At 49.2% G+C, this 24,124-nt stretch overlaps 1 protein-coding gene across 1 annotated transcript in view; it reads left to right on the top strand.

Moving 5' to 3' along the window:
- LOC124716992 (nuclear RNA export factor 1-like) overlaps positions 1-24,124 on the top strand; it is a 227,282-nt gene that overhangs the window by 53,149 nt on the left and 150,009 nt on the right. Inside the window, exons 4-5 of the mRNA XM_047243615.1 lie at positions 9,709-9,824; positions 14,404-14,493. Coding sequence (XP_047099571.1) covers positions 9,709-9,824; positions 14,404-14,493 — 206 coding nt within the window. The remainder of the gene's footprint in view (positions 1-9,708; positions 9,825-14,403; positions 14,494-24,124) is intronic.

Here is a 24,124-nt window from a genome sequence, read left to right on the forward strand (position 1 = left end):
CATCTCCAACCTCTCCTCCACCTGCTGCCTTATCCCCAACCTCTCCTCCTCCTGCTGCCTTATCTCCAACCTCTCCTCCTCCTGCTGCCTTATCTCCAACCTCTGCTCCTCCTGCTGCCTTATCCCCAACCTCTCCTCCTCCTGCTGCCTTATCTCCAACCTCTCCTTCTCCTGCTGCCTTATCTCCAACCTCTCCTTCTCCTGCTGCCTTATCTCGAACCTCTCCTTCTCCTGCTGCCTTATCTCCAACCTCTCCTTCTCCTGCTGCCTTATCTCCAACCTCTCCTTCTCCTGCTGCCTTATCTCCAACCTCTCCTTCTCCTGCTGCCTTATCTCCATCCTCTCCTTCTCCTGCTGCCTTATCTCCATCCTCTCCTTTTGCTGCTGCCTTATCTCCATCCTCTCCTTCTGCTGCTGCCTTATCTCCAACCTCTCCTCCTCCTGCTGCCTTATCTCCAGCCTCTCCTCCTCCTCCTGCTGCCTTATCTCCAGCCTCTCCTCCATCTCCAGCCTCTCCTCCTCCTCCTGCTGCTTTATCTCCAGCCTCTCCTCCTCCTCCTGCTGCTTTATCTCCAGCCTCTCCTCCTCCTCCTGCTGCTTTATCTCCAGCCTCTCCTCCTCTTCCTGCTGCCTTATCTCCAGCCTCTCCTCCTCCTCCTCCTCCTGCTGCCTTATCTCCAGCCTCTCCTCCTCCTCCTCCTCCTCCTCCTGCCTTATCTCCAGCCTCTCCTCCTCCTCCTGCTGCCTTATCTCCAGCCTCTCCTCCTCCTCCTGCTGCCTTATCTCCAGCCTCTCCTCCTCCTCCTGCTCCCTTATCTCCAGCCTCTCCTCCTCCTCCTGCTGCCTTATCTCCAGCCTCTCCTCCTCCTCCTGCTGCCTTATCTCCAGCCTCTCCTCCTCCTCCTGCTGCCTTATCTCCAGCCTCTCCTCTTCCTCCTGCTGCCTTATCTCCAGCCTCTCCTCCTCCTCCTCCTGCTGCCTTATCTCCAGCCTCTCCTCCTCCTCCTGCTGCCTTATCTCCAGCCTCTCCTCCTCCTCCTGCTGCCTTATCTCCAGCCTCTCCTCCTCCTCCTCCTCCTGCTGCCTTATCTCCAGCCTCTCCTCTTCCTCCTGCTGCCTTATCTCCAGCCTCTCCTCCTCCTCCTCCTGCTGCCTTATCTCCAGCCTCTCCTCCTCTTCCTGCTGCCTTATCTCCAGCCTCTCCTCCTCCTCCTGCTGCCTTATCTCCAGCCTCTCCTCCTCCTCCTGCTGCCTTATCTCCAGCCTCTCCTCCTCCTCCTGCTGCCTTATCTCCAGCCTCTCCTCCTCCTCCTGCTGCCTTATCTCCAACCTCTCCTCCTCCTCCTGCTGCCTTATCTCCAACTTCTCCTCCTCCTTCTGCCGCCTCATCTCCAATCTTTCTGCCGCCTCATCTCCAACCTTTCTGCCACCTCATCCCAAACCTCTCCTTCTCCTGCCTCATCTCCAACCTCTCCTTCTCCTGCTGCCTCATCTCCAACCTCTCCTCCACCTGCTGCCTTATCCCCAACCTCTCCTCCTCCTGCTGCCTTATCTCCAACCTCTCCTTCTCCTGCTGCCTTATCTCCAACCTCTGCTCCTCCTGCTGCCTTATCCCCAACCTCTCCTCCTCCTGCTGCCTTATCTCCAACCTCTCCTTCTCCTGCTGCCTTATCTCCAACCTCTCCTTCTCCTGCTGCCTTATCTCGAACCTCTCCTTCTCCTGCTGCCTTATCTCCAACCTCTCCTTCTCCTGCTGCCTTATCTCCAACCTCTCCTTCTCCTGCTGCCTTATCTCCAACCTCTCCTTCTCCTGCTGCCTTATCTCCAACCTCTCCTTCTCCTGCTGCCTTATCTCCATCCTCTCCTTCTGCTGCTGCCTTATCTCCATCCTCTCCTTCTGCTGCTGCCTTATCTCCAACCTCTCCTCCTCCTGCTGCCTTATCTCCAACCTCTCCTCCTCCTGCAGCCTTATCTCCAGCCTCTCCTCCTCCTCCTGCTGCCTTATCTCCAGCCTCTCCTCCTCCTCCTGCTGCTTTATCTCCAGCCTCTCCTCCTCCTCCTGCTGCTTTATCTCCAGCCTCTCCTCCTCCTCCTGCTGCTTTATCTCCAGCCTCTCCTCCTCCTCCTGCTGCTTTATCTCCAGCCTTTCCTCCTCTTCCTGCTGCTTTATCTCCAGCCTTTCCTCCTCCTCCTCCTCCTCCTGCTGCCTTATCTCCAGCCTCTCCTCCTCCTCCTCCTCCTCCTCCTGCCTTATCTCCAGCCTCTCCTCCTCCTCCTGCTGCCTTATCTCCAGCCTCTCCTCCTCCTCCTGCTCCCTTATCTCCAGCCTCTCCTCCTCCTCCTGCTGCCTTATCTCCAGCCTCTCCTCCTCCTCCTGCTGCCTTATCTCCAGCCTCTCCTCTTCCTCCTGCTGCCTTATCTCCAGCCTCTCCTCCTCCTCCTGCTGCCTTATCTCCAGCCTCTCCTCCTCCTCCTGCTGCCTTATCTCCAGCCTCTCCTCCTCCTCCTGCTGCCTTATCTCGAGCCTCTCCTCCTCCTCCTCCTGCTGCCTTATCTCGAGCCTCTCCTCCTCCTCCTCCTCCTGCTGCCTTATCTCCGACCTCTCCTCCTCCTCCTCCTGCTGCCTTATCTCCGACCTCTCCTCCTCCTCCTCCTGCTGCCTTATCTCCGACCTCTCCTCCTCCTCCTCCTGCTGCCTTATCTCCGACCTCTCCTTCTCCTGCTGCCTTATCTCCAACCTCTCCTTCTCCTGCTGCCTTATCTCCAACCTCTCCTTCTCCTGCTGCCTTATCTCCAACCTCTCCTCCTCCAGCTGCCTTATCTCCAACCTCTCCTCCTCCAGCTGCCTTATCTCCAGCCTCTCCTCCTCCAGCTGCCTTATCTCCAGCCTCTCCTCCTCCAGCTGCCTTATCCCCAACCTCTCCTCCTCCTGCTGCCTTATCCCCAACCTCTCCTCCTCCTGCTGCCTTATCCCCAACCTCTCCTCCTCCTGCTGCCTTATCCCCAACCTCTCCTCCTCCTGCTGCCTTATCTCCAACCTCTCCTCCTCCTTCTGCCTTATCTCCAACCTCTCCCCCTCCTGCTGCCTTATCTCCAACCTCTCCTCCTCCTGCTGCCTTATTCCCAGCCTCTCCTCCTCCTGCTGCCTTATCCCCAGCCTCTCCTCCTCCTCCTGCCTTTTCCCCAGCCTCTCCTCCTCCTGCCTTTTCCCCAGCCTCTCCTCCTCCTCCTCCTGCTGCCTTGTCCAGGCCTCTCCTCCTCCTCCTCCTGCTGCCTTGTCCAGGCCTCTCCTCCTCCTCCTCCTGCGGCCTTGTCCAGGCCTCTCCTCCTCCTCCTCCTGCTGCCTTGTCCAGGCCTCTCCTCCTCCTCCTCCTGCTGCCTTGTCCAGGCCTCTCCTCCTCCTCCTCCTCCTGCTGCCTTATCTCCAGCCTCTCTTCCTCCTCCTCCTCCTGCTGCCTTATCTCCAGCCTCTCCTCGTCCTCCTCCTGCTGCCTTATCTCAAGCCTCTCCTCCTCCTCCTCCTCCTCCTGCTGCCTTATCTCCAGCCTCTCCTCCTCCTCCTCCTGCTGCCTTATCTCCAGCCTCTCCTCCTCCTCCTCCTCCTGCTGCCTTATCTCCAGCCTCTCATCCTCCAGCTGCCTTATCTCCAACCTCTCTTTCTCCTGCTGCCTTATCTCCAACCTCTCTTTCTCCTGCTGCCTTATCTCCAACCTCTCTTTCTCCTGCTGCCTTATCTCCAACCTCTCTTTCTCCTGCTGCCTTATCTCCAACCTCTGTTTCTCCTGCTGCCTTATCTCCAACCTCTGTTTCTCCTGCTGCCTTATCTCCAACCTCTCTTTCTCCTGCTGCCTTATCTACAACCTCTCTTTCTCCTGCTGCATCCTTATCTCCAACCTCTCTTTCCCCTGCAGCATCCTTATCTGCAACCTCTCTTTCTCCTGCTGCCTTATCTCCAACCTCTCTTTCTCGTGCTGCCTTATCTCCAACCTCTCCTCCTCCTGCTGCCTTATCTCCAACCTCTCCTCCTCCTGCTGCCTTATCTCCAACCTCTCCTCCTCCTGCTGCCTTATCTCCAACCTCTCTCCTCCTGCTGCCTTATCTCCAACCTCTCCTCCTCCTGCTGCCTTATCTCCAACCTCTGCTCCTCCTGCTGCCTTATCTCCAACCTCTCCTCCTCCTGCTGCCTTATCTCCAACCTCTCCTCCTCCTGCTGCCTTATCTCCAGCCTCACGTCCTCCTCCTCCTCCTGCTGCCCTATCTCCAGCCTCACCTCCTCCTCCTGCTGCCTTATCTCCAGCCTCACCTCCTCCTCCTGCTGCCTTATCACCAGCCTCTCCTCCTCCTCCTGCTGTTTTATCTCCAGCCTCTCCTCCTCCTCCTACTGCCTTATCTACAGCCTCTCCTCCTCCTCCTGCTGCCTTATCTACAGCCTCTCCTCCTCCTCCTGCTGCCTTATCTACAGCCTCTCCTCCTCCTCCTGCTGCCTTATCTACAGCCTCTCCTCCTCCTCCTGCTGCCTTATCTACAGCCTCTCCTCCTCCTCCTGCTGCCTTATCTACAGCCTCCCCTCCTCCTCCTCCTGGTGCCTTATCTACAGCCTCCCCTCCTCCTCCTCCTGGTGCCTTATCTACAGCCTGCCCTCCTCCTCCTCCTCCTCCTCCTTCTGCCTTATCTACAGCCTCTCCTCCTCCTCCTCCGGCTGCCTTATCTCCAGCCTCTCCTCCTCCTCCTCCTGCTGCCTTATCTCCAGCCTCTCCTCCTCCTCCTCCTGCTGCCTTATCTCCAACCTCTCCTCCTCCTCCTCCTGCTGCCTTATCTCCAACCTCTCCTGCTCCTCCTCCTGCTGCCTTATCTCCAACCTCTCCTCCTCCTCCTCCTCCTGCTGCCTTATCTCCAACCTCTCCTCCTCCTCCTCATCCTGCCTTATCTCCAACCTCTCCTCCTCCTCCTCCTGCTGCCTTATCTCCAACCTCTCCTCCTCCTCCTCCTCCTCCTGCTGCCTTATCTCCAACCTCTCCTCCTCCTCCTCCTCCTGCTGCCTTATCTCCAACCTCTCCTCCTCCTCCTCCTGCTGCCTTATCTACAGCCTCCCCTCCTCCTCCTCCTGGTGCCTTATCTACAGCCTCCCCTCCTCCTCCTCCTGGTGCCTTATCTACAGCCTGCCCTCCTCCTCCTCCTCCTTCTGCCTTATCTACAGCCTCTCCTCCTCCTCCTCCGGCTGCCTTATCTCCAGCCTCTCCTCCTCCTCCTCCTGCTGCCTTATCTCCAGCCTCTCCTCCTCCTCCTCCTGCTGCCTTATCTCCAACCTCTCCTCCTCCTCCTCCTGCTGCCTTATCTCCAACCTCTCCTCCTCCTCCTCCTGCTGCCTTATCTCCAACCTCTCCTCCTCCTCCTCCTCCTCCTGCTGCCTTATCTCCAACCTCTCCTCCTCCTCCTCATCCTGCCTTATCTCCAACCTCTCCTCCTCCTCCTCCTGCTGCCTTATCTCCAACCTCTCCTCCTCCTCCTCCTCCTCCTGCTGCCTTATCTCCAACCTCTCCTCCTCCTCCTCCTCCTGCTGCCTTATCTCCAACCTCTCCTCCTCCTCCTCCTCCTGCTGCCTTATCTCCAACCTCTCCTCCTCCTCCTCCTGCTGCCTTATCTCCAACCTCTCCTCCTCCTCCTCCTGCTGCCTTATCTCCAACCTCTCCTCCTCCTCCTCCTCCTGCTGCCTTATCTCCAACCTCTCCTCCTCCTCCTCCTGCTGCCTTATCTCCAACCTCTCCTTTTCCTCCTGCTGCCTTATCCGCAACCTCTCTTTCTCCTGCTGCCTTATCCCCAACCTCTCCTCCTCCTGCTGCTTTATCCCCAACCTCTCCTCCTCCTGCTGCCTTATCTCCAACCTCTCTTCCTCCTGCTGCCTTATCCCCAACCTCTCCTCCTCCTGCTGCCTTATCCCCAACCTCTCCTCCTCCTGCTGCCTTATCCGCAACCTCTCCTCCTCCTGCTGCCTTATCTCCAACCTCTCCTCCTCCTGCTGCCTTATCTCCAACCTCTCCTCCTCCTGCTGCCTTATCCCCGGCCTCTCCTCCTCCTCCTGCTGCCTTATCCCCGGCCTCTCCTCCTCCTGCTGCCTTATCCCCGGCCTCTCCTCCTCCTGCTGCCTTATCCCCGGCCTCTCCTCATCCTGCTGCCTTATCCCCGGCCTCTCCTCCTCCTCCTGCTTCCTTTTCCCCGGCCTCTCCTCCTCCTCCTGCTGCCTTATCTCCAGCCTCTCCTCCTCCTCCTCCTCCTCCTACTGCTGCCTTATCTCCAGCCTCTCCTCCTCCTCCTCCTACTGCTGCCTTATCTCCAGCGTCTCCTCCTCCTCCTCCTCCTACTGCTGCCTTATCTCCGGCCTCTCCTCCTCCTCCTACTGCTGCCTTATCTCCGGCCTCTCCTCCTCCTCCTCCTCCTGCTGCCTTATCTCCAACCTCTCCTCCTCCTCCTCCTCCTGCTGCCTTATCTCCAACCTCTCCTCCTGCTCCTCCTGCTGCCTTATCTCCAACCTCTCTTTCTCCTGCTGCCTTATCTCAAACCTCTCTTTCTCGTGCTGCCTTATCTCCAACCTCTCTTTCTCCTGCTGCCTTATCTCCAACCTCTCTTTCTCGTGCTGCCTTATCTCCAACTTCTCTTTCTCCTGCTGCCTTATCTCCAACCTCTCTTTCTCCTGCTGCCTTATCTCCAACCTCTCTTTCTCCTGCTGCCTTATCCCCAACCTCTCTTTCTCCTGCTGCCTTATCCCCAACCTCTCTTTCTCCTGCTGCCTTATCTCCAACCTCTCCTCCTCCTGCTGCCTTATCTCCAACCTCTCCTCCTCCTGCTGCCTTATCTCCAACCTCTCCTCCTTCTGCTGCCTTATCCCCAACCTCTCCTCCTCCTGCTGCCTTACCTCCAGCCTGTCCTCCTCCTCCTGCTGCCTTATCCCCAGCCTCTCCTCCTCCTCCTGCTGCCTTATCCCCAGCCTCTCCTCCTCCTCCTGCTGCCTTATCCCCAGCCTCTCCTCCTCCTCCTGCTGCCTTATCCCCACCTCTCCTCCTCCTCCTGCTGCCTTATCCCCAGCCTCTCCTCCTCCTCCTGCTGCCTTACCTCCAGTCTCTCCTCCTCCTCCTGCTGCCTTACCTCCAGCCTCTCCTCCTCCTCCTGCTGCCTTACCTCCAGCCTCTCCTCCTCCTCCTGCTGCCTTACCTCCAGCCTCTCCTCCTCCTCCTCCTCCTCCTGCCTTACCTCCAGCCTCTCCTCCTCCTCCTCCTCCTGCTGCCTTATCTCCAGCCTCTCCTGCTCCTCCTCCTCCTCCTCCTCCTGCCTTATCTCCAGCCTCTCCTCCTCCTCCTACTCCTCCTCCTCCTCCTCCTCCTCCTGCTGCCTTATCTCCAGCCTCTCCTCCTCCTCCTCCTCCTCCTCCTCCTCCTCCTCCTCCTCCTCCTCCTGCTGCCTTATCTCCAGCCTCTCCTCTTCCTCCTCCTCCTCCTCCTCCTTTTCCTGCTGCCTTATCTCCAGCCTCTCCTCCTCCTCCTCCTCCTCCTCGTGCTGCCTTATCTCCAGCCTCTCCTCCTCCTCCTGCTGCCTTACCTCCAGCCTCTCCTCCTCCTCCTGCTGCCTTACCTCCAGCCTCTCTCCTCCTCCTCCTGCCTTACCTCCAGCCTCTCTCCTCCTCCTCCTGCCTTACCTCCAGCCTCTCCTGCTCCTCCTCTTCCTCCTCCTCCTGCCTTATCTCCAGCCTCTCCTCCTCCTCCTCCTCCTCCTCCTCCTCCTCCTGCCTTATCTCCAGCCTCTCCTCCTCCTCCTCCTCCCCCCCTCCTCCTGCCTTATCTCCAGCCTCTCCCCCTCCTCCTCCTCCTCCTCCTCCTCCTCCTCCTCCTCCTCCTCCTCCTGCCTTATCTCCAGCCTCTCCTCCTCCTCCTCCTCCTGCCTTATCTCCAGCCTCTCCTCCTCCTCTTCCTCCCCCTCCTCCTGCCTTATCTCCAGCCTCTCCTCCTCCTCCTCCTCCTCCTCCTCCTCCTGCTGCCTTATCTCCAGCCTCTCCTCCTCCTCCTCCTCCTCCTCCTCCTGCTGCCTTATCTCCAGTGTCTCCTCCTCCTCCTCCTCCTCCTCCCCCTCCTCCTGCTGCCTTATCTCCAGCCTCTCCTCCTCCTCCTCCTCCTCCTCCTCCTCCTCCTCCTCCTCCATCTCCTCCTCCTGCTGCCTTATCTCCAGCCTCTCCTCCTCCTCCTCCATCTCCTCCTCGTGCTGCCTTATCTCCAGCCTCTCCTCCTCCTCCTCCTCCTCCTCGTCCTCCTGCTGCTTTATCTCCAGCCTCTCCTCCTCCTCCTCCTCCTGCTGCCTTATCTCCAGCCTCTCCTCCTCCTCCTCCTCCTGCTGCCTTTTCTCCAGTCTCTCCTCCTCCTCCTGCTGCCTTATCTCCAGCCTCTCCTCCTCCTCCTCCTCCTCCTGCTGCCTTATCTCCAGCCTCTCCTGCTCCTCCTCCTCCTCCTGCCTTATCTCCAGCCTCTCCTGCTCCTCCTCCTCCTCCTGCCTTATCTCCAGCTTCTCCTGCTCCTCCTCTTCCTCCTCCTCCTGCCTTATCTCCAGCCTCTCCTCCTCCTCCTCCTCCTCCTCCTCCTCCTCCTCCTCCTCCTCCTGCCTTATCTCCAGCCTCTCCTCTTCCTCCTCCTCCTCCTCCTCCTGCTGCCTTATCTCCAGCCTCTCCTCCTCCTCCTCCTCCTCCTCCTCCTCCTGCTGCCTTATCTTCAGCCTCTCCTCCTCCTCCTCCTCCTCCTGCTGCCTTATCTCCAGCCTGTCCTCCGCCTCCTCCATCTCCTCCTCCTGCTGCCTTATCTCCAGCCTCTCCTCCTCCTCCTCCTCCTCCTCCTCCTCCTCCTGCTGCCTTATCTCCAGCCTCTCCTCCTCCTCCTGCTGCCTTATCTCCAGCCTCTCGTCCTCCTCCTCCTCCTCCTCCTGCTGCCTTATCTCCAGCCTCTCGTCCTCCTCCTCCTCCTCCTCCTGCTGCCTTATCTCCAGCCTCTCGTCCTCCTCCTCCTCCTCCTCCTCCTGCTGCCTTATCTCCAGCCTCTCCTCCTCCTCCTCCTCCTCCTCCTCCTCCTCCTCCTCCTGCCTTAGCTAGACTTCTCTTGCTTTTACCCCCATCTCAGCTCACTTTACCCCCACCTCGCTTCGCTTTACCCACACTCCCCTCCTTTTGACCCTATCTCCATCCTGTGGCCTCCACGTGCCTGCCTCATCTTCATTCATGACCCCCCCCCTCCCAATTCCATTTGCTCTGTCGTCCTTCCTTTCTTTTTAATCCCTCCTTCTCTCACCTCCATGCATCTTCTCTGTACTTTCCCTGTACACTGATCCAGTACTAGCTCCACCCATTGTTACATTACCATGTCATCCTTTTCCTTCATTTCTTTCCTGCCACCAGCCTGTGTTCCTTTAAGGTAATCAATTTGGAACTGAAAAGGAAAGGTAATACATTTTTGTTCAATATGTGGTGCAGTAAGTTCCTTTGTGTGTCAGCTTCCTAGTTCTGAGATTGTAGTCAGCTCCCAGTAATCATTAATTTTTCTTCTTCTCTAGAAAGAACATACTTTTCTTTTGTTATATAGAGAAACGGGCAGCCATTGTGCAGATGTTGATAAAAAGTCATGTTTCAATTACGTTCACGAAAGAAAGTCGTTATAAAATGTTTACTTCTGTTACTTACAGGAATTGCAGAAGAATTCGTGGAGTTGAACTCCTCAAATTCCTTAAAGTTTGCCAACATGCACGGTGATATTCTTACTGATATTGGTTGTAATGCTAGCCAGTGGCACCAGATCACTGTAAGTACATCAGTTTCTTTTACATAGAAATCTAAGTGGTAGTAGCTGTAATATATTACAGAATTTTTCAATGTGTATTTGTAGAAGTCAAGAAAATTTCTTCTTGAAAGAATACTACATCAGAGAGGTGGTAGATCCATCATATGTCCAAGTGTGTAATGTACCAGTGACAGACAAAATATCTTACTGGCCTCTTCTTCTATTTTTTACTGCAGGAAGGAAGAACTAAGGTGGATGATTAACTGACTAAAGGAAAATCACAGAAATGAAAGATTCAGAACAATTGTATGCCCTTGCTTTTACCCTACTCTTATGTATAATTTTGAGGTGACGCACCAACGTGAAAGTAAAAAACCCAGTGAAATGAATGAACAGTTTATTTCAGTATATGCAGGTAATGGTATGAAGCAGGACACTGTAATAATGTGGCAACAGTGTGGGCAGTCAGGTCCAGAATATGAAACAGAATTGGCTACCCAGGTATATGATGTGGGAGTTGTTGGGAATCCTTAAGATTGCCATTGTGAAATGTTAATTGCAGCAATTCCTGTATTGCTATGTTATGGCTGTGTACAGATGGACGTTGCTTTTTATCTGTAGGGCAGTGTTACATACGGACCAATTAGCAGTCGTTTATATCTGGAGAGTGATTGCTGGCATCTGCTGGGCATGTTTTTCAAGATTTACTCATCTCAATATATGGTTTTCTGCTGAGGCAGCACTATCTGTTTAAGGATGTTGCTTTTCACCAAACACAGAATTGTCAGATGTGGAGATACTCTGGGACGAATTAATGTTTTATGCACTTCAAATGTCCTGGGTGAAGGTTTCTGCCATCTTGAAGTATGCTTTCACCTTATACCAGGCAGAACCTTCACTTCTTCTAGCTGTTCTTCCCATAAAGCAACTTTTACTGTGAAGAAAAACAGGCTATGTGCTCTGGACACAATCTAGTTTGTTGTGGAAACTACAACTTAAACTCAATTTACAACTCAACTTCAATTTGCATTTCAGTTTGCAACTTAGTGTTAGCTGCTTCACAAGTACATCTCATCTGACAGACTTCTGTCATCAAGGTTATTCTCTTTTCATTTTTGTACATTCTTAGATCTGCAGTGACAAAAACATGGAACTTCGCCAGGGAGGGGATTCGTGGTGCAATGCACGGCACTGCAGACTCTGAGCGATTACTTGTGATGATTGAAACTTGCCAAAAGGATGTCTTACAATGGCCCAGCAACACTTCGAACATAAAAATCTGTCCCAACAAACCAAGAATCACCTCAATAGTATAACTAGCGATAATAATGCTATATTTATGAGAAGCATTTGTGAATATTGCCAGACTTTGGCTGCACTATGCATTATTGACAGTGAAAACTTGTACATAGGCCAGGACTTCAACCTAGATCTTCCACTTAACACTAGTGGTCACCTCGTCTGCCTCGGCCACTGAAGCACTCTCCCTGGACGTACCCAAATTTTCGTATCTCACTGCTTTCATCTACATCCTATACTGGCACGGATATTGTGAGTCCCATATGGGAAGAGATATGTGATTAAAGTCAAAGCTCTTTATTAGGCATAAAATGCGTGAATGTCTGAAGGACATTGCAAAGTACGTTAGAACAACACAGCCACTACAATATAGTATTTTACACTAAACAACTGGACGAATTTAATCATACATCTCTTCCTGTATAGGACTCACAGTCTCTCTCTCTCTCTCTCTCTCTCTCTCTCTCTCTCTCTCTCTCTCTCTCTCTCTCTCTCTCTCTCCCGCCCCCCCCCTCTCCCCCCCTCCCTCTCCCTCTGTGTGTGTGTGTGTGTGTAGGCGAAATCAGTGACATTACGGAAATTTGGATCGGTTTGGGGAGCATGCTCGGATGGTCGAGGCAGTCACGTGGAAGTACCTGGTTCAAGTCCTGGCCTGTGAACAAGTTTGCATTGGCAGCAGTGCATAGTGCAGCCAAAGTTTAGCAAATGCAAATATGATTCTCATATTTCATACGACTGTTGATTGCTGCAGTGCCTGTTCCTTCAGACGTGCGTGCATGGGGGGAGGGCTTAAGAAGTGATGAGGACCAAAGTCTGTAACTGGAAAGTTCACACAGTGGAAGGTGCTACCTCTCCCAGCCGTAAATTTCATACTGTTGTCATTGTTACCATTATTACAGTGCACAACAAAATTAAAGGATCAATTTCTTTTTTTGTCTTCCATTCTGATGCATAAGTTTGAACTTCAGCTCAAAGGTGCCTACAATGTTCCTCTGTAGTGGTGGAAAAGCGTAGTGGCATGCAATGTCACCCTCAGGTTTGACAACACTTAAAACAGCGAATGTTGACGTGTGAAAAATAGGCCAGAGCTCAGAAGCTCATGTGATGTATAAAGTGGGTTAATGATGTCACATTGGCACCAAATTCAGTCACAGTTCTACCCAGTGCCACAGTCGAAGTGTCACACGATTGCGAGGTCATCACAGCCCTCTTACCACTCCTTCTTTTAAAGCCTTTGCGATGGAGATCTGAATCACAACACCCGGAATTGAAATTGTGCAGTTTTTGTACGCGTTGCTGAGGAAAACGTTTCAGACATACCACCACTCACAATCTACACCAAAAAAAAGCTTCAGAAGATGACATAAAGGGCATCAATGTAACCACCTCTTTCCTTCAGACTTTGATTCCCACACATTTTACGGTGAAAAACAACCATTTTTGAGTGTGATGAGCAAAAGGAAGACATTTTTGACGACATTTGGCACTGTTGACATCACCTGAACTATTCACCCCGTTCTCAACAGACATCACAGAGCTGCAACCCCATTGAATATGCTCTCGCCCCTTTGGAGTGCAGTTTTTGCTCTAGTGTACGGGGTGGGTGCAGTAGGGACCATTCAAACCCATTCGACGAAATTTGAACGTGATGCAAAGCAGTAAAGGGCCTTACGTTTTTTCAGTGTTCCTATTTTACACCCTCCTGTGGCAGGATCACAGAATGGTGTGAAACTGACACAAGCGTGAATAAAACAGTAAAATGTTCCTCTAAGACCCCCAAGTTCAGCAAAACTATTCGTGGGACCTATCCACACTTATTGAGTAATTTGAAAATGTTTTCTTTACAGGAAAAACCTGAGAAATACTCCTAGTTGTGTGCAGCAGGCAAGCCACGGGAGGATGTTAGCTAGTTGATTACCTGCAGGTGCCCCTGGCAACTTCACAGGTTTTCTGTGTGACAGCACATTTTTAAAATTCCCAATAAATGTAGGCAGCTGCTACTGAATATTTTGCCAACCTGGAGGCTTTAGAGGGACCCTTTGCTATTTTATTCACGCATGTGCCAATGTCACACCCTTCTGTGATTGTGTCGCAGGAGGGTGTGAAACAGGAACATCGAAAAAACATGAAGATCCTTTGCTGCTTTGGATCACTTTCAAATTTTGTCAAATGATTTTCAATGGGCCCTACTGGTTCCATCCTGTGCACCAGAGCAAAAATTGTGGTAGCGCTGCAACCGAAAAGGGAGAGATCACGTTCAACAGGGTTCTGTGACGTCTGCTGAGAAGGGTCGAGTAGCCCACGAGATGCCACCAATGCCGAAGGCCAAAGGCTGTTAAGAATGTCTTCCTGTTGCTTATCACACTGCAAATGGTTGTTTTTGACCACAAAATGTGTGGGAATTGACACCACAGGGGAAGGGGTGGTTTTACTGATGCCCTTTTTGCCACAACCTAAGACCTTTTCGTTTTGATCCTGAGTGTTAGTGTGTCTGAAATGTTCTCCTCGCCTACTCATTCGACACTGGGCATCGCGGTTCTGACCTCCACCGCAGAGGTGCCAGTGGAAAAAATGAAATGCGGGTAAGACGTGCTGTGACGACTTTTCAATTGTGTGACACATCCGTTGAGGTGTTGGGCAGAATTGTGGTCAAACTCGGTGCCAATGTGACACCAGTAACCCACCTCACACGTCACATGAACTTTTTTTTGCATGTGTTGACACCTTGCCATTTGGAGGATTGTCAGGCTCAAGAATAACATCGCATGGCACCACGCTTTTGCACCATTACGTAGGAAGGCTATACGCGCGTTTGAGCCAAATTAAAGACTTATGCATCAGAATGGGAGACAGTTATGAAGTGCAGAGTGTTATTATTATTGTTGTTGTTGTTGTTGTATTGACCACTTAACAACACTCGGTTTATGTACATTCTCTGTTGTTTCTGCTTTTATCATGTACTCATTCATCTTCTCCCGATGTTATCGTTTTCTTTCTTCTGTCCATGTCCTCCCCCCCCCCCCCCCCCCCCCAGGCAACCTTGAAAAAATTAAGGATGTTGATTGAAAAGTGCTTGTATTATTTCCGATCCTTTGATGATGTTTCTTTTAGTTTCTTTCTAATTTCTGTGATCCATGCTATTGTTGTTTTCTTACTCCAGAAAGAATTGTTCTTTTGGCCTGTTCTGTTTCATATGGTAGAAATGTCCAGAAAAAAATTAATCTTTACTTTTACTTTTCCATTTCCTATGTTGTTATTATGTTGGTGGTGGTGTATGAAGCTTCATATATTTTATTTCCAGATCAAAACTCCTGTTCCAGAATATGAGAGAAGATTTGTCATCGCAGCCATCAACAAACGAATATCACCACAGAAAATTACGCCTTACTTTGTAAGTACACTTCCTTTTTCATTTCACAGTAGTATTTTTTCTACATTCTTTGGCTTTCATTTCTCTCACTGGCCATGTGATGATTCAGCTCTCGGTGGTAATTATGTTCTGTATAAGCACACCAGATGAAAAATTTGGTACTCTCAGCAGACATCATACTAACACACTGTCATACTAATAGGGGCAACATCATACTAATAAGGGCAACACCAAGTCTCTAGCCTCAATAATGGCATCAAAGGAAGAGTGAACAGGTGTGCTGTATCGAGCTGTGACTGCTCGGTGATGATTGGATCCCTTATAGCTACCAAATTATAACATTATTGATTGCTACATTCCATATTCTGTTACAAATAGTTCCAGACTTATTATATGGTATTTAGTGTGCTTCTTCTTGTGTAATAAAGTGCCTGAACGTGTGAAACCAGCAATGTGTGTGCGGGTGAACTTGGCTGTTGTCATGTTGAAAAATGAGAGCTTCCACAGTGCACTCAGCATAAGATGTAGTCACGAAGAGTGTTGAAACAAACATCCTCAATTCACGTTAAAAGTGACACAACAGACTGAGCCTATCTCACACTCTGAAAAAATCCTTAACTTGGGACAGGATGACCTCTGCCCTGAAAACTACACCCTCCACATATTTCAAATGTCCATTTGTGTGCAGTTCCATGCACGGTGTTCACTTGAAAACTGTCGAGAAGATCCTCCGTATCCTGATGGTACCAATTCCTACTAGGTTTGAAACAAATTCCCGTGACGAGGTGTGACATTTGTCTCTGATCCGTCAATAATTCCTCTCTGCCATTCTTAAGAGTTCCACATAGGCCTGTCTCGCTGCTCTGATTCTGTACAGCCGACTGGCACATGTCCACCACTTCACTGCCACAACTTCCGTCAGCAGTGGAGGCTTGCATGACTAGCCAGTAGTTGCTCTACGATGACAGTGTGTTAAGAAGGTGACTAGCATTAAACTGGTCAATGTCAATTAAGTTAGCCATTGTCTAGAGTATTAATAATAATGATTATAATGCTAAAAGCACAGTATTTTTATAATCATGCAGGAAGTTATAAACATTTACAAGGTTCTCCTATTTGTGCAGTTTCACAACTTAACATTAATGGTACTCGCCATTTAGCAAGACTGATAACTTTCAGCCAACAGTATTTTCATAACCGCTCAAAATATGAGAATGATTAAAATAATTTTGCTTTGCAAACTTAATAACAATCTGATAATCTTTATCTTTTATTTTCTGGAGTGTGTGGATGTTGCCTCGTCTGACAACTCTATATAAAGTATTCAGTAAATGTGAATGTACGCTTTCCCGGCGTATACAGCTGGCGAAGAGTTGTCGGGCTTCCAGCCGGGTGGCGATGTCTTCAAACTGCGACGTTTCGACGAGTGACATACTTATCATCTTCTGGCAAAGATGATGAGTATGTCACTCGTCGAAACGTCGCAGTTTGAAGACATCGCCACCCGGCTGGAAGCCCGAGAACTCTTCGCCAGCCAAAGTATTCAGTGTTTTTCGTAAAACATTACGGGCAAATTTTGGGATGGTCATTAAAATAACTCAGCATGACCAAATTGCTTTCCTTCACATATTCCCATTATTTATATGTAGAAATATTTATTTGTTATTCATATAACAGAGTGACGTATTGCACGACTATGGTATTATGAGTACCACTTTCCTATGCTGGAGGATGGAAACTATTTGCAGACTTGAGATTCTTTATTATTGAAACTCCACCTTGTGAGAAATAAGTCTAGGAAATGAAAATGAGAATAATAAGGATAGATTGATACTCACTGCAATGATGATACTTTGTATTGCAGACATGCACAATGAGAACACTGTTATGCATAGAACTTTTGGCTAAAGCTTTTATCAGAAAGCGCGCGCGCGCACACACACAGATGTGTACAAACAAGCAGGCAGCCACTTCGGCCAAATTCAGCTGTCGTGTTAAATGGAAGTGGCAATCTGGAGTGGGGTGGGGAAGGGGGTGGGAGAGCTGGATACGGCTGTGGAGAGAAAGAGGTGAGTGCTTTCTGTCAGAGCATGCAGGGATTAGATGGTGGCAGGACAAAGTTGCTAGGTACAGCGTTGGGGTTGTGGGAGAGGAAGGGAAGGAATGGGAAACCGAAAAGGAGAGGATTAGATAAAGGCAAAAGACCAGTGGGTGTGTTGACAGTGTGTGGCGCACAATGAGAGTGAGAGTACGTGAATTGTGGGAGATGATACAACAAGGGGTGGAAACTGTTGGGTAGAAGGGGTGGGGACAGTAGTTATCGTAGATTGAGGCTGGGATAATTTCGGGAGTGGAAAATGTTTTGTAAGGATAAGTCCCATCTACACACTTAAGAAAAGTTGGCAATGGAGAGAGGACCCAGATGCCCCAGGTTGTGAAGAAGCCTTTGAAATCAAGCCTGTTATGTTCAGCTGCCTGTTGCGCCGCAGTGTGGTCCACTTTGCTCTTGGCCACAGTTTGGTGGCGGCCATTCGTCCTGGTGGACAGCTGGTTGGTAGTCTTTACAGTGAGTAGCAATATATCTTTTTCCTAATATTGTTGATATTCTGATCTGAACTTTCCATTGTTTGCTGGAGATTGAGAGAGTTATTTAAATCATTTTATTATTCAAAAACCATGTTATTGAGATGAGGTTTTTGTGTAATTGAAATGTTGCTTCTGATAAGCTGTTAATTATGAGATCTTGGTGAAAAGATGTGATTCTTTCATTTATGAACTTTTGTTTTTATTGTATCAGTAAAAAATTCAGCATTAATGCTCTTCAATGTCAATGTGATCTGCAGAATAGACAGTTTTTTAAAGTAGTCATTTTGTGCTATTTCACTCAAGAGACTGTCTACATTAATCTTTCTTGTTGAATGGTTTATTGCCGATGGAAATTCACCCAAAATTGAAATTTTGTCAGGAGTCTGTTCATTATTATTTTCACTAGTAAATAAAAGAATTTGGATGTGTCCGTACTACTTCTGAAGATCTCGGATTGGATGATATCCTGAAACTGCAGCTATAGATGAAAATGTTATGAAATGCTGTGTATTATATTGTACCTTGAGTTAGTACAGATATATGAAATAATTGCCACCTAAGCGTATCAGAAGAAGAGAGGGTGAAGGAAACCTTTGTACAAGGCTGACACCACATTTTTTAACTGCTGACCAAAACCAAAAACAGTCAAGGCAATGCTTCAATTTTTGTGCTGGCTGGTTACTGTGGATGAGATGTGAGTTTACCAATTTAGCCTGGGGCAGGGGGAGGGGGCAATGAAAAAATGTAATCAAAATGAGAATTGAAGCTGGCACTCCACCATAAAATGTGATGTAGCTTTCATTTGCCTGCAAAATATACAACTAGTCCAGAATGAGATTTTCACTCTGCAGCGGAGTGTGCGCTGATATGAAACTTCCTGGCAGATTAAAACTGTGTGCCTGACCGAGACTCGAACTCGGGACCTTTGCCTTTTGCGGGCAAGTGCTCTACCATCTGAGCTACCGAAGCACGACTCACGCCCGGTACTCACATCTTTACTTCTGCCAGTATCTTGTCTCCTACCTTTCAAACTTTACAGAATCTGAGTCTCGGTCGGGCACACAGCTTTAATCTGCCAGGAAGTTTCATATCAGCGCACACTCCGCTGCAGAGTGAAAATCTCATTCTGGAAACATCCCCCAGGCTGTGGCTAAGCCATGTCTCCGCAATATCCTATCTTTCAGGAGTACTAGTTCTGCAAGGTTCGCAGGAGAGCTTCTGTAAAGTTTGGAAGGTAGGAGACGAGATACTGGCAGAAGTAAAGCTGTGAGTACCGGGCGTGAGTCGTGCTTCGGTAGCTCAGATGGTAGAGCACTTGCCCGCGAAAGGCAAAGGTCCCGAGTTCGAGTCTCGGTCGGGCACACAGTTTTAATCTGCCAGGAAGTTTTTTATACGACTAGTGTTTCCTGGGTTCAAAAGGGATTTTTCTTATACATTACTGCGCTTAGAATGAAATGGTATGTGGCAAATGTTATGAAATTGATTTAGGACTGCCTGGGTGAAAAAGTATATGAGAAGAGATTCGCTTTTCAAAAAGATAGTTTTTCATTGGGACAATTCTGGTGCTCTTAGAGGTGTTTTGCAATGGAAAACTGAGGGAACTTAAGTAAAAGTCTTACAAGTCTGCTCCACCCACCAGGTTTTGAACATATGTCTTCCACGTACTGCCACACCCAAAACTTTGCATTTACAAAACTTGTACATGCAGGAGGATACTATCCTTTGACTGTTGCTCAAACTGCCTGCTGCTGATAAACGGTTTAAAGAGTTGAAAACAAGTAAGTCGTCATTTCAAGGTATTATACAATCTGGTTTCACAAAGAGTACTCTTTTTGCATTGACCACATATTTTTCTTACATTTATTATGAATCTCTTGCCCAGCAGAATATCCCGTATGACAGAGGAAAAAAAATGGAGGTGACTCCATGACATAAGCAAGGTAAAATAACAGAGGTGCGGAATTACAGACCAGTATCCATGATGTTTTTTTTTTTTTTTATTATTTTACTATGTCAGCCCTTGTGTAGAGTATATATTTTTTGATGTCACTTAAATGTTACGTCTTAAAGGCATGTGCTAGTCATTTGTTTACCTGCTTTGGGCTGACTTCACCAGATATGATTTGCTTGTGTGCTGCATTCTTACAAGGCATTAATTTTGTACCATTTATATTAATGTTAAGCGGATGTGTTGAACTGAGTATTTGCCATTCTGCACAGTACACAGAAGAATGATGTTAATGCTCTAAGGACATTGCACTCACCAATGGCGTGAAAGCCAAAATCTAGACTGTATAGAAGAAAAATACAGTAATGTACAGTCAGATGGCAGTATATTCTTTCAGAACTTATTAATATCCTTAATGTTGGCTTCTTGATTAGATATAGAGTTATATTATAATAAATTTCCTTGAAAGAGAAAACATTCTATCTACAAATCATACAAATTTAGAAACAATTTCTGGCGTGAAACTCGGTTCACCTTTAAGGAATAGATTTCGGACAAGTGAGTTGCTCGAAGAACTTTTGAGTAATAGAACCCAGTATATTATCCTGAATGGCAAATGTTCTTCGGAGATAAAGATGTCATCAGGATTGCTCCTAGGAAGTTCTCTGTGTACATGTAAACATTCTGATGGGTAATACGAGCAACAATCTGTAACTATTTTCTGACAACATTGTTGTGTGCAGGAAGGTGTCATTGACGAGCAACTGTAGGTGGATACGAGATGACTTATGTAGAATTTATATTTGTTGTGGTTAACGGCAGCTTGCTGTAAATGTGGTGAAATGTAAGCTGATGCATATGAGTAAGAACAACAACCTTGTAATGTTTGAATGCAGAATCAAAGGTGTGGTGCCTGACACAGTCTCTTCAATTGAATATCTAGGCATAATGTTGCAGTGACACAAAATAGAACAATCTCAGTGTCAGTTGTAAGTAATGTGAATGGTTGACTTAGGTTTATTGTGAGATTTTTGAGAAAGTGCATCTCATCTGATTCAGAACTCATTCTCGAATGCTGCTAGAGTGTCTGGGCTTGCCACCAGATCAGATGAAAGGAGGACAACGAAGCAGTTCAGAGGTGTTTTGTTAGATGTGTCACCTCTAGGTTCAATCAACATTAGAGTATTACAGAAATGCTCCGTGAACTCAAATGGGAACCCTCAGAGGGAAGACGACATTTGTTCTGCAGATCACTGTTTAGAAAGTGTAGAGAATCAGCATTTGCAACAGATTGTAGAATGATTGAACTGCCACGAGTATAAATCTCATGTAAAGATCCCAAAAGCAAGATAAGAGAATTGTACTCATACGGAAGCATATAGACAGTCACTTTCACCTTGTTCCATTTGCGACTGGAACAGGAGAGGGAATAACTGTCAGCGATAGGAGGTACCCTCCACTATGTCTTAAGGGTCATAGATGGAGATGGAGATGTAAAGAAATCTGTGGCTGAAAATGTGAGCCAATGGAAGATGGCTATTTGTAGACCTTGCAAAATCACACTTCAGGGATTAAATCAGCTCTCCAGTAAAACATAACTCTCTGACCTCTGTGGTGTTTTGATGGGAAACTCAGTATGTTTCTAACCTTCACAGCCGGAGCAAGAGCGTTTCTGTTCCCTTGAGTTTCTCAGAGGTCTTCTGTGTAAACTACTACTGAACAAGCCATGAAGGCCCAACGGTACTGACATGCCACCGAGTCATCCTTGGCCCATAGGCGTCACTGGATGCAGATATGGAGAGGCACGTGGTCAGCACACTTCTCTCCTGGTTGTCTGTCAGTTTCCGAGATTGGCGTTGCTACTACTTGATCGAGTAGCCCCTCAGTTTGCCTCACAAGAGCTGAGTTCACCCCACTTGCCAACAGAGCTCGGCAGACCAGATGGTCAACCATCCAAGTGCTAACCGAGCCCGACAGCGATTAACTTCAGTGATCTGACGGGAACCGGTGTTACCATTAAGGCAAGGCCATTGGCCAGTTTTCTGTGTGGTGAGTTTTTATCTGCATGTCTTCATGTGCATCTGTACTCAACAAGCCACTACACAGTGTGCAGCAGAGTGCTCGTTGTGTGCCAGCACCGTTTTACCCCGTCCCATTCCACGTATGGATACTATGTGACCGGCCGCTGTGGCCAAGCAATTCTAGGTGCCACAGTCCGGAACCATGCTGCTGCTACGGTCACAGGTTCGAATCGTGCCTCAGCCATGGATGTGTGTGATGTCTGTAGGTTAGTTAGGTTTAAGTAGTTCTAAGTCTAGGGGACTGATGACCTCAGATGTTAAGTCTCATAGTGCTTAGAGCCATTTGAACCATTTGATACTGTGTGGGAAGAATCACAGCTAGAGCCCTCTGTGGGATTCCGGATTTGTCTAATTTTGGCACAGTGGTAATTACACTAGGTGTATGTCAGAGTAAGTAGTACAATTGTGACTCATTTTGGAATGTCAGCTTTGAGAATTTTGTAGGTGGGACACACCACAATGCAAGACATCTATCTGACCGTGCCTCACACTGCAGTTTCTTGAATATGTCCGTCGACGTCTCAAGCACGAATGTCTCCTGTGTACCATGTGTGAGCTGATTAGTGTTTGTATTTCAGTTCAGTAGAGGAATGGAAGCAACATACAAGCTTGTGGGATGAGCTGTCACTTGCATCCTGCCCTCATTTGGGTGATAATCCCTCTGTTACACCCCCTGCGGATCCAGGGATTAGAATAGGCCTGTCGTTAGAGGTGACTAACAGGAGTCGCACACGTTTCGGCCTTTATGTGATGGTCCCCTGTAGGGTTTGACCTCCATTTTCAAAATTTTCCCAAAGAGTGAGCCAATTGGGGAAGAGCGCCTTACATGATGCATCTTGTCCATTGTGCATTGAGATCTTTAGCCCACTTTCTCATCGCCGCATTGCAGGCCAACTCATTCTCCATCTCTTGGGTAAGGATACCTTCCTGGGTGCCTTTTCCACCATGCACTATCCAGTGTTGCTTTCTGTGCCGACGATGACCATTGACCTCTTTGCACCTTGTATCCAGAATGGTAGCCAGTCCGTTGTGGTAGGGCCACCATGTACCTATTGGTTGTAGTCCCCTGACAACACAGGGATCACTCTGTTGATTCCTGTGCTGTTAACTCCCCACGTTTGCCGAGGAGTAGATGCCCATCACCCTGGGCATCAGGACTCTCAGCAAAGGCCATGCTGCCAGGTAGCTTTTGCTGCAGCTGGGTGGCGCCCATGGGGAGGTCCCCTTGTCGGAGTGGGTGGCATCAGGAAGGATGGTACACAATGAAGCATACCACGTCATCACTTGCTGGCGATCAGAAACCAGCAGTCTCTAAGCGTTTCAAGTCTCAGTACAATGCAAGAAAGTACGACCCTAAGTCATTCCCCTCCCTGGCCACACTATTGGAGGAACACCAGGCTAAGGATGTATGAGAACTGATGGGGACTCCTTTGTTTCGATGAATCCAGTTTTTTGTAGAGCATTTAGAGGACAAGTTTGGGGAGGTGGAGGGCTTGCCCAAAATGCGCTCTGGGTCAGTCTTGATAAAAAAGGCATCCTCTGCCCAGTCATGGGCTTTAATTGCCTGTAACGAGTTGGAGGATGTTTCTGCTACCATCACGCCACATAAGGGTTTAAATATGATCCAGGGTATTATATTCCACAGGGATGTTCTTTTGCAGTCTGACAACGAGTTGCACCCAATTTAGAGTGGTGAGGTGTTCATTTCGTGTGGCGCGTCCATTGGGGTCCGAGGGATAATCTGGCTGCCACCGGTGCTTTCATCATGGCCTTCGAGGGTGACACCTTACCTGAGAAGGTCAAGGTGATGGTCTACTGCTGTGATGTCAAACCATACATCCCTCTCCCGATGCAGTGCTTTAAGTGCTGGAAGTTCAGCCATATGTTTTCCCGCTGTACTTAGAGTGTCACATGTCGAGATTGTGGACGTCCATGACATCCCAATACGCCATGTGCCCCGCCTTCCATCTGTGTCAGCTGCGGAGAGCATCATTCACGTTGCTCGCCAGACTGCAGGATTTTACAGAAAGAGAGGAAAATCAAGGAATACAACACCCTGTACCGACTGACCTACACTGAGGCTGAGAGAAAATATGAGCGCCTACATCCTGTGGCTATGACAAGAACAGTTGTAGCCCCATCTATTCCGCAAATTCCAGTCGGCTGTCAGAGCCAGAAGGCTACACCTGCCCCCTTGATGGTGGGGGGCAATTACCTCTTGCTTCTACCGCACCACCTAACTCGGTAGCACTGCCCTTCCATCCATCACAGACACCAATCCCCACTTCCCAGCCAGAGAAGCATAAGTCTTCTTCAGCTCCTTTCACCAGGAAGGAATCCCTTGGCTCACTACCTTCCCAGGTTTCGACTAGTGGGAAACATGAGGTCCGCCAGTGGCTGAAGTGCCCAAAAGCAGCTGGTTGTAGGGCTTCACAGTCATTCTCAGTCCCGGAGACTGAATCAGTGAAGCCCTCCCAGCCAGAGAAACACAAGGAGCAGCGAGAAAAGTCCAAAAAGAAGACCCTTAATACCAAGGAAACTGCTGCGGCACCCACACCACCGCTACCTACAGGCTCTGCATCTAGGGATGAGGTGGAGGTTCTGGCATCCGCTGAGTACCTAGATCTCGCCAGACCCTCAGAGACAATGTATATAGACTGCTCAGGCAATAAGTTGGTGGCAGACGGTGACCCTTAGGCGTAAACTGCCTCATCGAATGTTCGATGCCTTCCTGGTCTCACAATGTCGTCCTCCAGTGGAATTGCAGCAGTTTTTTCCACCATCTGGCTGAGCTATGGCAACTGTTGTTAAGCTTTACACCTACTTTCTGCAGTGCCCTCCAGGAAACCTGGTTCCCGGCAATGCCGACCCCTGCCCTCCGCAGCTATGAGGGATATTACAGGAACCATAGCGACTGTAATAGTGTGTCATGTGCCCCTTCAAACCCCTCTTGAAGCTGTCGCTGTCAGGATAAGGACAACACAGGAAATAACTGCCTGCAATGTATATCTTCCTCCAGATGGTGCAGCACCCCTGA

This window comes from Schistocerca piceifrons, chromosome 9, assembly GCF_021461385.2.
Source record: "Schistocerca piceifrons isolate TAMUIC-IGC-003096 chromosome 9, iqSchPice1.1, whole genome shotgun sequence".
Lineage (NCBI taxonomy): Eukaryota > Metazoa > Arthropoda > Insecta > Orthoptera > Acrididae > Schistocerca > Schistocerca piceifrons.